General features: G+C 45.0%; 1 protein-coding gene across 4 annotated transcripts in view; it reads left to right on the top strand.

The window, feature by feature from the left end:
- Positions 1 to 12,556, top strand: part of SUPT20H (SPT20 homolog, SAGA complex component) — a 32,767-nt gene extending 20,211 nt beyond the window's left edge. For 3 of the 4 annotated variants that reach the window (XM_078602936.1, XM_078602934.1, XM_078602935.1), the window contains exons 22-25: positions 3,755 to 3,859; positions 6,111 to 6,243; positions 8,519 to 8,625; positions 11,231 to 12,556. In XM_078602936.1, coding sequence (XP_078459062.1) covers positions 3,755 to 3,859; positions 6,111 to 6,243; positions 8,519 to 8,625; positions 11,231 to 11,470 — 585 coding nt within the window. In that variant the 3' untranslated portion in view covers positions 11,471 to 12,556. Of the gene's footprint in view, positions 1 to 3,754; positions 3,860 to 6,110; positions 6,244 to 8,518; positions 8,626 to 11,230 lie in introns of those variants that run through there. The other variant, XM_078602937.1, reaches the window with a different exon arrangement.
- Positions 12,557 to 14,202: the final 1,646 nt, after the last annotated feature.

The following is a 14,202-nucleotide window of genomic DNA, read 5'->3' as shown; positions in this document are numbered from 1 at the left end:
TCTCCTGGCATGGCAGTTGAAACAATGGGCAAGTGTCTTAAATTCCCCCCCACCACCTCAGTTCACCCAGCAGCAATATAAATGGGTACAGCCACAGTTAGTCGATCAGCAGCTTGCTTGTCATGAGACCGTGTGTGAGATAGTGTACCTCTTCTAAGACGTCTAGCTAGTGTGAAAGAGTAGGCCAAATTCTCTTTTTAGCGGCTCTCTTGAGCTCCCTCCGTCTGATGACCCTTCCGCCAGCAATGGCGTGAGCAGGTAATTGCAGGGCTGCACCTTTACCATTTAGCAAGTGGGTTGTTAACCCATATGTGTTATCTGAGTTTTATTTTCTGGTGTGTGTGGGTTTTCACCAGGTAACTCTGGTTTCCTTCCACATGTTAAACACTTTAAAAGAGAAATGTGCCAAGTATGCCAATGCAGGGTGCTCCTTAAATTGAGCCTTGAGACTCGGGCATTGCTAGATAAGTATGTGACAGTATATTATTAAATGTGCAAAGAGCCTGGTGGCTCAGCGGTCAGAACGAGCGACTCGCAAATCGGAAGGTTGCGAGTTCAAATCCTGGTTTGGTATTGGCTCAACCCATAATCCCTCCGGGGATCAAAAATGAGTACCACTTTGTGGCAAAGTCAGCGGTGGTTGTCCCTTTGGAGAGAATCGCCCCTGCTATAGGAATGCGGAATTTCCACCTCTGGCTGAGGACCTCCATGCTCATTTGACCAGGAAATGACTTTGGCAGTAGGTGGTGAGGTCTTGTACATTCAGGTGCCTCCCCAACAGCAGGGTTATTAAGTTGGTTTGTGCCTCCGTTTCTCATGGACTCAGGGACGGGATTGGTTCCTGCCTTCTCATAGTCGTTTCATGGTGACGTGTTCTCGTTGTTAGTAATACATGACTGATATTTTCACACTCGCTCACTCACGCGTATGTTCGTGCATGCGTGCACACTCATCCGTGCCGTGCGGTAGTGCAGCAGTTAGCGGCGACCCGAGTTCGATTCCCGCTCATGACCTACACCAGTGACGATTATCTGAACCGTTCTTGGGCCTCCTCTAGGTCGACCCAGCCTCAAAATAAGTACCTGGTGTGATGTGTACACATCGTCACTCGGGAGACAAAGACGGCCGGGTGTGGTGCTGGCTACCCACCCCCTCGTGTGCTGTGCCAGCCTTCATAAGTGCTCGCTAACAGCACTTGCTCCAACCGTCTGTTAAGGCTATACGGGGGTACCTTTGTCTTTGCATGCTCATCCACTTTTCTTGCCTGCTGCAACCTCTGTTCCCTTGCAGGGCATGACAAATTACATATTCCAATATCCGTGACAACCAACGTTTTACGGCTGGATGATCAAACATAATGGGATGCTTTTGTCAGGGACCACGAGGGCATATTTTTTTGCTTGCTGCAAAACATTCCCTTCATGGAAATAGAGAAAGAAAATAAGATTAATTCAATTACTTCAAATTACTCTTATTAAAAAACAAAAATGAATGCTTTTATCAAGTCCATTCGGAAGCATCCGAATGGTTTCTTTTTATTCGGTAACCAAAAAAAAATACAAAGCTGTTTTTCCCTCCTCAGTTGCATTCGTTTTTTTCTTGCATGGCGCGAGACACCACACCCCACGTGGATGGCAACGCCACGTTCATCCCGCAGGGCAGGACAGCTCGGCATTGAGGGCACGGGCACGATTGGCAGCAAATTGCCATAATGGGCAAAGCAAGCGGAGGCTTGTTTCTAGCTTGGCGATTGATCCCGGAATGAAATCTCAACTCTGTCCATCATTGCAATCACACGGCTTGCTGTGTCAGCGACGCCCTGCTTGCTAATCTGTTGGCGCAATTAACCTTGGAACCAAGCGGCGTGCCGTGTAGCAATACCGCACGTTCCTTTTTCCTTTTCGATCGCACGTATTGTAGCTTTGTGTATTTGGTGGCGTCTGTTCTTGGGCAGCTTTCAAATACGATCTGAAAGAGTGATACAAGGGACAGCCCTGAATTGGCAACATGCCACGCGTTTAATATTATTCGCAGCTTACATTTCTCGCGGAAGTTAGCTACGCAGGTCCAATACATGTGTACGCTCTTTCAGATACAAATTTAAATGACTGGAACAAGCTGGATTCGCTATATTATTTTAGCAAAGGATGGAAACGCATTTCTCTCCGTTGAGAATTACTGTTAGGGAGCCTGGTTTTATTTAGTTGTGTCCTTGGAGAACTCTTGGAGACATTTTGTCTTATCCTGCCTTCCCCAGTGCCATCATTATCCCATTGATTTCCTGACCTTTATCGGATGTCATCTGTTCAAAACTTCCACTATATTACGGAAACAACGGACACCACGGTTACTTTCTTTCGTTTACCAGTGTTTTTTCTCAGTTTGCTTTCATTGCCACGAAGAGCACTGTATTAGTTGTTCTAAAAATATATATAGTGCAGTACTTTGAGGGAAAAAAACTTTTTCTTTTTAAGTAAATGACATCTCAATGGTATTGTAAAATCCAAAAGTTGTGTTCACATTTAGCTGTGTTCTACAATGCATGATGTGATCGCCTGTGTTAGTTTTGTATTTGACTGAACTCATTCCAAGAATTATTGGCAAACTGCTGCGGTATAGTGGATGGGTCTTCACAGCTGATATGGACGATCAGCCCTCTTATAGATTTGCATTATAATGAGCAAGGCTGGATTTTATGAAACATTACTTTAACACGGCAAGTCAGTCGCAATCCACCATCACGTTTTGTTTTGGCATGAATATCAACGAGATGTCCAATACCACAACATTTATTGCATTTTTGGTTTGTATGTGTGCATGATTTTTATCAACGTGCTTTTATCATTGTGTAGTTATTGTTAGGTAAAAGTACCCTTGACAAACGTGCATTGTTGTGTCGCTCACAACAGAGCCAGAAAATAAAAAGCATGCCACCGACCATAATAAAGAGTAGATGGAATGGGTCATTTACATGTTAAATATCATTACGATTTCAACAGTATTTGACTTCTGTTTTCGTGGTCGGGTCATAACGCATGGAGATTAATATACACCCCGGCCTCATTTAATATTGATGTGGCTCCTGCTTGATCCTGCTGCGTGCCTTTAATTTAATAATTAAGAGTTTTACTGTGCTTCATACCCACCGGTCACAGCTCACGTGGTGGGCTTCGTGAAATGTCAAAGCACTCACCGGCTTGCTGCATGCCTCGGCTCTTGGCAAAGGAAAAGACGCAACACAACAATCACTCGCCTCTTATTTTGTCGACACTCACCCAGGCCTGCGTGTGTACTGGTCTGACCAATGTGGTGGTTTTGGAGGTCCGCTGAAGAGATAAAATACTTTTAAATCACAGCTTTGCTCTCCGTCGTAGCGCTCCGTCGATGTCAAAGTATCGACATGTTGAAGCGTATGCGAGTGACGTCACGTTGACATCACTCGAGTACGGTAATGGCTCGATTGTAACGAATTTCACAAAAAGACAACTTCGTGACCTACTTGTCTCTCAATAGGCAACCTCTTCAAATGTAAACTAACAAGTGCAACGACTGTGGTAAAGAAACAACCATAATGGCCCGCGCTTGACCAGAACATCAAAGTCTTTACCCCAGTATTAAAACTTCAAACCTGTGTTAGACAGCTCTGGGTTGCGTCTTCCTGTAAACCAAAGTCGTTGGGTTTACGTCTTTCGTGCGTGACCAGCGCTCGTTGCCGCGTCGCTCACACCGTGGCTTGTCGCGTCTTCCTCCTCAGGCGCCGTTCATCTTCAACTCTCAGCTGCAGCAGTTCCACGCCCAGCAGCAAGCCGGGCAGCCCTCCCCGGGGCACTCCCTCTCTGCTGCCCAGCCGACTGACCAGGTGATGCCGCAGTACATTAGGCAGTGCACGTTTACCCCAGGGATGAATTAGTCGTTCGAGGCGTCAGGGTCCGGGACTCTATTACACCATGTCGGATCCAGTGGATGTTTGTCATTTGGGGCCGATAGAAATATAAAAACGTAGAATAAGAAACCTCGGCAATAGTCAGCTGCTCCTTATGAAGATGATAATCTGCTTACACCCACCTCCCTGCACCTCTCTTTCTCACTATCCAGAGGCTGAGAAGACAAAAAATATTTATGGGGGGGAAAAAACATGAAGAAAAAAATATAGTTCAGCCTTGTGGAGGCTTCAAATTATAGTTAAAGTGTACTGTCCATTAACTGCTGCAATCAGTCCAGTGTGTAATAATGTAAAATACCAGTCCTTGGTCAGTCCACCGCTGGATAAAAGCCACCCACTCCATGACGGCCATGGGTGTTTTTTTTACCATTCTTTTTTACGGTTGTCAGTGCAGCTTGGTGAAGGGGGAGGGAGGCTCGGAACGGTTCAGATATCAATCTCCACTGATGGTAGCCATGGCTCGGAATCAAACTCAGGTTGTTAGGTTCATAGCACAGTGAACGGTTTCACTGTGCCTTTGCTCCACCCCAGATGTGGGCCAAACTCGCAAATTGGGAAATCATCTCAGTGGGCTTTGCCTGGTAGGATGGTTTGGTCGTATTTGTATGTGTTTGGGTGATTTGTAAAGCTTTCTTGTGCTTTGCACTTCTATCATATTTTTTTGTGTTTGTTGTTGAAACGTTCTTACCCCATGCCCCGACTGGACATCTGTGAGAAAGAGCTTTATGGCTCATCGGATTCCTCCAGTATAAATACATATTCTGTTCTGATCTCTGTGCATCTCCTGTGCTCTGCACTCACTCCCCATGCTGTTCTCAACTCCGCCCCTCTCACCCCTTTTCCCTTCTCACCCGCGCACCTTCTCCTGACCTCCGTGGCCATTATTTATCTGTTTTTTTGTTAAGTTTTCCTTGAGGACGAAAATTGCTTGGCCGCACAAAGTCACCTTCAGTCGGTACGGTTAATGAAAATCTTCCGTCGATAGGTTTCAGCAGTAAAAAAAAATACTTCGGCTTGTTTGTTTTGTATTCTAATACCGTCTTCTGACCATTAATTTATAAACACTGCAGTTGGTCGTCACGCATCTTTAATTCAGCATTTAAGCCGTTTCACGTTCTCGTAAACTATAAATTCCCTTCACTGCCGCCTCCACCTGCTCGCAACAAAATTAACAGCGGGACAGGATTAGGAATCTGGATGTGAATATAACCACACATTCCCACCTCCCTCTAATGAAATTATCAGCAAGAGAATTAACTCTGGGTGCCAACTTAACCCTTTCCCATTCTGAGACGACTGCAAATTTATGGTGGGGTCTCGATCACCGCAAAATTTTTGAATGTGCAAGCAGTTCAACATTAATTTTATTTAGAGAGCCATTGCGCCATTGTTTTTTAAGGCATTATTCTCATTGCAGAGAACCGTAGCGACACGACTGCCCTCTACGATAGCTGAGCGCCAAACTGTGCCACATGCCCTCCCGCATTGCTTTGTAGGAGCCTCGGTATTTTATTTTAGTTTTTCTTCTGGTTCCGTTCCGATGTCGTATACTTACGCTACGACAGAGCACAAAACCGTGATTTTTAAGTATTTTACCTCTTCAGTGGAGCTCCAAACCCACCACATTGGTCACTTACGTCATCAGAACGGAATCGGAAGAAAAACGAAACGGGAAAGGGGTTAATACCAGACACAAGCTGTTCACTCTTGACTTAAAGCTTTCGTGACTGCAGGAATTCATATTCTTTGGGTCTTTCAGTAAAGTCACGTAGATAGGTTCAAGTTAATAATAATAAAATAAACAAAAAACGACGACGTTTCGATCACAACACAAGCGACCGTCATCAGGAGGAAAAAAGAGGGGCAAAGCTGCAGCTTATTAATTTGAACCTATCTACGTGACTTTACCGAAAGACCCAAAGAAAAAGCTGTTCAATGTTACGCTCCAAAAGGAATTCGACCTTCAAATGTTTGCTGCAAAAACCTGGCACGTTTAAAAATAGGCGGTTGGGCATGTGGTGGTGGTGGCGTTGGTGTCTGCGAAGAATTGAACTTGGGAGCCACTACTGTGTCGTCTTGGCCGCGTTCGCGGTGGATGGTTGGGAGTGCTTTCGAGTTTGCCCCTGGGAAGGCAGGCTTCCTAATCCCCCGGGCTCATCTCTGGCAGGGTCTGGAGGCATGCGCTTCGAGCCAAGATCAGCAAGCGCTGGCGGCGGCAGCTGCGGCGGCGGCACAGCAGACAGCCGTCATTAGCCTGGCAGGGGTCGGGAGCTTCATGACATCTCCCCAGCAAGCCACAGGTGCCACCTCCCTCTGCCCGTTCGCTGCCCTCCACACCTCGCTGCCCCCCCCTCCCCCTTCCCGCCTGTCGTTCGCTGTCCAGCGGCGTAGCTGCTGCACCTTCGTCTTCCTCCTGCAATGTGCTGCACATCCAATTAGACCCGTCGCGTTATATTCCAATAAGCCGACCCCCCCCCCCCCCTCTGTGTTGCCCCCCCCAGCCGTGTAATGGCTTTCTATTTTTAACTTGGTCATAATCTTTATCGGTCTTTCCATATCCACTCCTTGGGCAGAGATTTACGTTTTGGAAATCAATTATGAGATGTTTGTAAATGTTGATAACACCAGGTGTTTCTAAAGGTCTCATTCGATTGTACGAGGCTATTAATTGTACAGCAGTTTGAGGTCGTTTGAAAAAGCTACACACACACGCACACACACACTCGGTCGTAGTATGACGATGTTGTATGAGTTTCATCCATCCAAACCTCCACGTGTCTGTCACGGTATATTGGTTATGCACTTCACATTGACATTTGAGAGGCCCCTTTCATGTAGAGCATCTCAGCTGTGATTATTGTGAATTCTGTTGTGTTCGCTTGAAGATTACTCAAGCACTTAAGGAATATGCTGCTAGCAATTTCAACCACACATTTCAAAGTACCGTGTTAATTATAATTATTCTTAACATGTAGGCTTTCGCTACCAGTATTCATAATAAATGTTTTTGGGTTAGATCGCGTAAGGATAAATGTGTCGTCACCTTCCACCACCCGACACAGCCAGTAATGTTTGTCACGTAAACAACGCGCCAATTAGTTACTCCTTCAGCCCACCGGTGTGTTGGAGAGTAATCCACAACATTTACAATGCTGTGTAACTAACTGGCACGTTGTTTACGTGACAAACCTTACTGGCTGTGTCGGGTGGTGGAAGGTTTCGACACATTTATACTTACGCGATCTAACCCAAAAACCTTTATGATGTATAATTTTTCTAAACGGATGATACCTATGTTGTCTTCTAAGGCTTGATAACGTTACAGAGTTATTGAGATGCGGTTGTATTTCAACGCTTTATAAATGTAAATTGTATCTCAATATTTCAGCGCGGTATTAGAAGTCACTTGCATTGTAAATTACTCATAAGCCTTTCATGGTTTGTCTTTGTCTAGCCATGTACATCAACTGAATTTCCAGCCATTCTCATCAAAGCAAGCATTTTGAAAATTCTCAGAATCCTTTTCACGTGTGAAGTTGACATTTCCAATTGTGGTTAATTAATTGCCTCTCAATCGCATTTCATTATTTACACATTTAGACTTGCAGCTAAATTTTTACCTTTCTTTGTGCAGGAGATCTTAATAAGTCAATGCTTTTTTACATTTAAATGACATTATACACTTGTAGGTGTAATGATTCACTGCCCTACCATTTAATTAAATTGTCACAATTCAGTTAATTGGAAGTACTTCTCCATTTGACAGTTATACAACCACACTTGTCACTGTGGATTGGTCAAGGCGGGGTGCATAGAAGTACAGTACAGAAATGGCTTGTGCTGCACCACCGTCTCCTGCCCCACCACATAGCACCTCTTGTCTTGTTAACACAACCGATTTGCTGTGCACAGCTATGCGACAATTACATTGTTAATACTGCTCGGATGTGTTTATGGGTTGGTCAGCTTTGTCCGACGTTTGGGACATCATTCCAATCAACACGTGGTACAACCTAAAAGCACATCAGAGTCGCACATCACTCAGTTTGCTAGTTCTTCGTGTATACACAGTCAGCAGTGACAATCATAGTTAAACACAGACGAGCCGACCTTGCGCTGCTCAGAGATGCCAGAACTATCATTTTAAGCATGGAGAGGATGTGGGGGGCGGGGTTATGTACGTTGTCAAGACGTTAACTACCTCACCTGGTATACAGGAGGTTGGGGGTTCGATGCCGACCCTGACGCCTGTATATTTGGAGTTTGTTTGTTCTCGCCGTTGTCGCGTGGATTTTCTCCGGGTCCTCCGGTTTTTCCCTCCACATTTATAAACGTGCGTTTAGAGTATTTGGCTGCTATAAATTTCCACGCAATAAACCACTTCGTTGAGCTATCATTTGTGGCCAGGTTGCTTCTGAAAAAGAGCTACATAGCTCAGTGGGCCTCACCTGGTTTACTTTTGTTTATATTGAACTTCTTTCGCACACCGTATGCAGACAACCGTGCTAGTCAGGAGGTGTGTGGCGCAAGTCTGCTTCGCACCGCATCGCTAACTTGCGTTTCTCTCCTTTGCAGTCCTGACACAGCTGAGCTCCGCCTCGGCCAGGCCGGGCCAGCGAGTGCAGCTCAGCCCCATCCTCCAGCAGCAGCAACAACAACACCAGCAGCAGCAGCAGATACAAGTAATCCCGCAGCTTGGCTTCCAATTCACACCTCCCAAAAATACCCACCTCCAAAAGTAGAGGGCGCCTGGCGGGGGGAGCGAGCGCCGGAGAGAGAGAGAGACGTCCCGCCACCGAGGTGCTGCAGAGAGTACACCAGCCGTGCCCGGCCGCGTCTTATCCATCTTCCTGGGCTTTTTTGGGCTGCACAAATCGGGCTGCTGCTGCTGCGTTTGCCTCACTCACCCTCGCCCGTCTGCTTGTTGGGGGGAAAGGGTGCTGTTTTGTGTGATCCGGCGGTCAGTTAACTGGAGTAAGCCGGGCCCTTTTGTGGGTGCAAAATTTTGTTTTAGTATTACGATAATTATTACTGTTTTTTTTATTAACCCTCGTGCACTAACATCTAAACTGTGCGTGTATGTATGCGTGTTGCGCTCATTAACTTGACACTAATTGCAAAAAAATGTTAAGCGAATGTACATTTTTGGTTGTCATGAATTTTTAACGCCGATCGATTATTCTTGCTTTACATTTTATCTGTCGTGTTGCAGATTAAACTTTTGTGTTTTTTTTTTAAAGAACATTTTCGGAGCTCGCATGCAATGAGAGATTCCTTCACGAGCGCGTGGCGGAGTTAGGATAATTGTTAAATCCCTGCACACTGCTTTGTTGATTCTTCCATTGCATGTCACGGCACAGCATGCCGATTGGTTGCCTAAAAGTTTAATGCATTGAAAGGAAGGGGATGCTGCCGTTGAGGTATATTGGTTATCCCACTGGACTTGCAATTGAGAGGTCACCGGTTTTATCCAGTCTCCCGGCCAGCCACCACCGGTTGAAACAATGGGGTACATTTCTTAACAAATATAAATGGGTACAACCACAGTTTTGTTGGTAAGCAAGCAGGTCATGTCTGGCCAGTGTAACAGAGTGAAGCAAATGCCTTCTGCTGGCAGGGGTGTGTGTAAGCATTTGCAGGGCTGCATCTTTACCTTTCTGCCTGCCAGCAGTGGAATAATCAACATTGTATGCACAAGCTGTATGCTGCTCACAGCAGGGAAATATTGACAGTAGTTTTCATGCACCCTTAGGGTGGATGTAGAGGAAGATCTTTAAGGCAGAATCGCCTCCATGGTAAATGGTGCATACCCAAGATTGACAATTGCCAGACCATGCCGTCACTGCTGTGTGTACCCACGCTTTCCGAAGGGGTGTTTTATATTTATTGATACAACTTTGAATCCATCACTTGTTTCCAAGAACCGAATGTTGTGGGAATGGTCACAATGTTTCCTTTTTATTCCATGAGAATTTTACAATGTTTAACTGCTTCTGTAATCTATGTATTATTATACATACATTGTTCATCGTGCCAGATTATCAAAGGGATATGCATGTGTTTATGTGCCTGCCTGTGCCATTCCACCTTTGCTTCAGATTTGTTATTCCATGTGCATCTGTCCTTTTGCCAATGCGTACTACACCTTTGAAGCTTGGATATATATAAGAAAAATATATAAATATTAAATATTTGGATTTTAAAAGTGTGATGTCAATGTGACTTTAGTTGTGGTGCATGACAATGGATTTTTTTTTTTCAAACCACATTCACGGGTGACTCACCACACGTTTGAGCGCCAAACATCTGTCAAAATATTCCTCGCGCAATAGAGATCTGCTGCTTGGTTGAGCATCATACAGCTGTACCCACTTGCCTGTGACTTTAACCCCGTTGGATGTATCTTGTCCGTCACTAATCAAGTGTTGTCTTGTGTTTCCTCTAGGGAGGTAACGTGTGAAGAATACTTAGCCAATCACTACAGCCTGTCACATGATTAATTTATATTTTTGTCAGAATGTGATTTTTGTATTATTCTCTTTTTAAGAACGTAAACCACAGTGTGGAGCTTGAATTCTGAAAGGGTTTCATTTCTGGGGCGAAGAGGTTGTTGTCACCTTGTTTTTTGGTAATTTCCTTGACCCAAAATCAAGTGGATGCTGCCATACATTTTATGATGGAGTCAATCTTTGAATTCTGAATTATCGTCTTGTTGGAGTGTATTCTCGTGAATTGAAACTGGGCATAAAGGTTTTCTGGCGTTTCCCCTGGCACCAAAGTGTATCGACTGACAACGATAAATCTTCAGCAGAGGAAACCTGTAAAATTTAACAACGCAATCTAAAATAACAAACGTTTTCATTTTATGGTTGTGTTTTCTTTATTTCATCTTCATGGCGTCACTTTCAAGTAAAAGTGAATGATCCATTGGAAGGTTAAGCCTCATTGTGATTAACAGCTAAGTTTACTCCACACTGGTTTACGTTTTTCGTCCTCGTCTCGAATTTTTAATACTCATTTAAATTTCAAATTTTACTGACTAAGAAGCTGCCGTCCCAACACTAACATGTTTTGTCATGTCCCTTCTTCCTTCACCCTTCCACCCACCCTTACCCACCCCTTAATCCGCCCGCCATTTCACCCTCCCACTCACTCCTCCATCCGTCCACCCCTCCCACTCACCCCTGCCACCCACCATCTACCATTATCCTCATCTCCCTCTCCCCCTGACCTGTTCCCACCACGACCACTTGCCATGCAACCTAACCAAAACCATGGTCGCTGTAGCAATACGCAGCAGCCTTTCAGAAGCAGTTCTTTCAGCAGAGGGCCATCGCAGCTGCACAGCTTCATCGTCTGCAGCAGCAGCAACAGCAGCACCAGCAACAACAGCAGCAACAGCAACAACAGCAGCAACAGCAGCAGATGCAGCAGCTGCGTCAGCAGCAGCAGCAAGCTACCACCGGGACAGGGGGGCAGCCCAAAAGCAAAAAGAAAAGAGGAATAACCACACCTCCCCGCACGTGACTGACGGTGCACAATGCACCACCATCTTCGCTCTGACCCGCATGAGTTCCATTGTAGAGTCTTGAAATTGTGAAGAGTTCTGGATAGGCGGGAATGTACAGTATTATCAGTGAGCTCTTCATCTTTTAAATTATCTGAAACAAACACATGCCCCATTGTATTGTTAAGTATTTTTTGTTTGTACTTCGTTATTTAAGTATTCCCACTGTACATAATACGAGCTTGTATATTGAATTGGCCCTTAGGTGGAATCTTGTGACGATGCTTTTGAGAAAATGTAACCGGGCTGCCGTGCCTGCAAAAAGGAGTCTTGGAAAGCAGGTCCACGTGCTTCCAAAATAGCTTTCTCTCGCTCTCTGCAGGTTGACTTGCAAAGTGGTGTCTTCAAAAGGGACGGGATATTTATTCAGTGACAGCAGTTTGAGCAAAGCTTTGCAGTAATAACCGTCTGGAATAAATTGCGTCTCGAACATCTTTGGAGGCTCTCCAAAGTCGATCAAAATGCTTTTCACTTTTGCCCTTAAAGCTGCCTTTGCAACTTTGTTACCTACGTTGTAGGTCCGCACGTGGTCTGTCCACTTGATGGATATATCGTAATTAGATGCTGTGTTTTGTACTTTTACAATTGAAATGTGTGTGCGCGCGCGTGTGTGCCCATTAGCTTCAACAGAATGTTTATTGAAGGTGTATAGTGTCTAAAGTTTGAGGTGGGAAGCATAGAAATAAAGGGAAATATAAGTGCTGATTGTACAGGTGCAGTATGCTGTCAAAGAGTGCAACGTTTTAATCAACGTTTTACAATGTACAGTACGCTGTATATGGTATTAAAAAAGGCGCATTAAAAAAAATGTTTTATGCTTTGGACTTACTGTCAAATTACATACAATTTTCATTTTTACTACATATACATCCTGTATGTACGTCGCAAGCAGATGAGTTATGGTTAATATGTTGTGTTTTGTTCAGAGTAGGGGTGAGCACGTGTTTCTGGATATACTATTTTAACCTTACATTATATTGGTGTGATTGTGTGGGATATTTTTTGTTCTACTAAAACGATAGTATAAATAAAACAAAGAAAACATGCTGGCTTGTGTAAAAAAACAATTCTATATAATAAAATGCAAGGTCATAGTTGCCCACCCCCCGCCTTCCAATGATGCGTCGCATAGACTTTATGTATGACAATATCGCGATAGTGACTTTAACAAAGGAGGACACGTGACAAGTCGTACAGATGGCGGTGGTGGGGGGGCAGTGAGAATTAACAAGATTATCGTCTATTCTGAGTCTCAAATGACTTCCAAGTCTTTTGATAGAGTGACCTGCATGCGCGTGTATACAATCACTGTGATCTGTGTTCATTATAAGCATGTTCCCCAGATGATTAGCAGCACGCTGTTTCCAGATTATACCCCGTAGGCTTGCGCAGGACGTGTGAATGGTATACCGACTAGGCGCTCCGTAAGCCTGGTAAATTACAGCATACAAAATATGAAGTTTTCAAATCCTTTCAAACACCGGTTGCAGTGCAATAACTAACATCCTTGGGTGCCTGGGCGAAGAGAACAATCGATGTCTCGAGGAAGACAAGACCTCGTTGCAAACTCTCGCTCACAGCAACCCGGCAGTCACTCGCCATATCGAGTCATGGATTTGCTGTTCAAATGAGCGTCGATACGGTGTTCGTGTCCTGGTCACAATCCTGCCGGAGCCAGTGGTGGACATTCCCAATTCCTATGGAGGGGGTGGGGGGGGTCTATCCTTAGGGGTCAACAATTATTGACTCTTCCCCACAAATTGCCACGTGTTTTTTTCAGTATCGTCCCGGATGATGGGTGGGGTGAAAAATGTGGGTACTGCCTGTCTCTTCCAAGATATCTGGGCAGCATGGAAGAGTAGGCCAAGTACACTCTGGGGGCCCCTTCTGCCGGCAGTTACATGACAAAGAAATTGCGGGGCTTTACCTCCACCCTATTTTTCGCTCTCTTGTCGCATCTGTCTCCGTCCCGTAAGGTTCGATTCCGTTGCTGAAATGCGACATCGTGGCATTTACATATTGTGTTCCCCATGAATATTAAAACATGCTCATGCGCGCTTCAACCGCGAGCGAAACAACTGCATTTTGATCGATGATTTCGCGCGACGTTCCATGCCGCCACGAGGAATTTAATTTGTGAATCGCCGAACACTAGAGTCAAGGTTGAATGGTGGGATTGGGGGGGTGTTTTCTTCATCGACTACGTTTTGGCCACGTGCATTCACAATCGTCGCCAATGCTCAAGCCTCTTACCTTGAGGTTACACGCGAGGAAGCACAGGCGATTATTTGTAGGCGCGCGCTGGTTGTGGACAATATTTGGAACGGTCAGAATGCTAAGGCGATCCAGTCGATTTTCCTTGCCAAGTGGCCTGTCAAAAGTCAACAGCTAATTGCTAAACACTGCTCAAGGAAGCGATGAATCAATACATCAGCTAATTGATGGATTTAAATTGCACCCCGTCTGCACAATCTCGTCTCCACACACAACACATTGTCCGTCTTTTTTGCTTCAATGTCCCACGTGAACAATAGGAATGCGATGTAAAACGTACATTTCTTGCGACTGACAGCCTCCAAGAGAGAGCTCTTTCAGAGTTTTTTTTTTATGGAGGCTATTTTGGCCTACTCTTCCACGATGGCCAAAGCTCTTACAGGGAGTTGGAGTACCCACACCTTACACCCCCACCACA

Source organism: Lampetra planeri, chromosome 19, assembly GCF_965212315.1.
Source record: "Lampetra planeri chromosome 19, kcLamPlan1.2.h2, whole genome shotgun sequence".
NCBI lineage: Eukaryota > Metazoa > Chordata > Hyperoartia > Petromyzontiformes > Petromyzontidae > Lampetra > Lampetra planeri.
The sequence above is the reverse complement of the archived record's forward strand: the minus strand, read 5'-3'. Positions and strand labels throughout refer to the sequence as shown.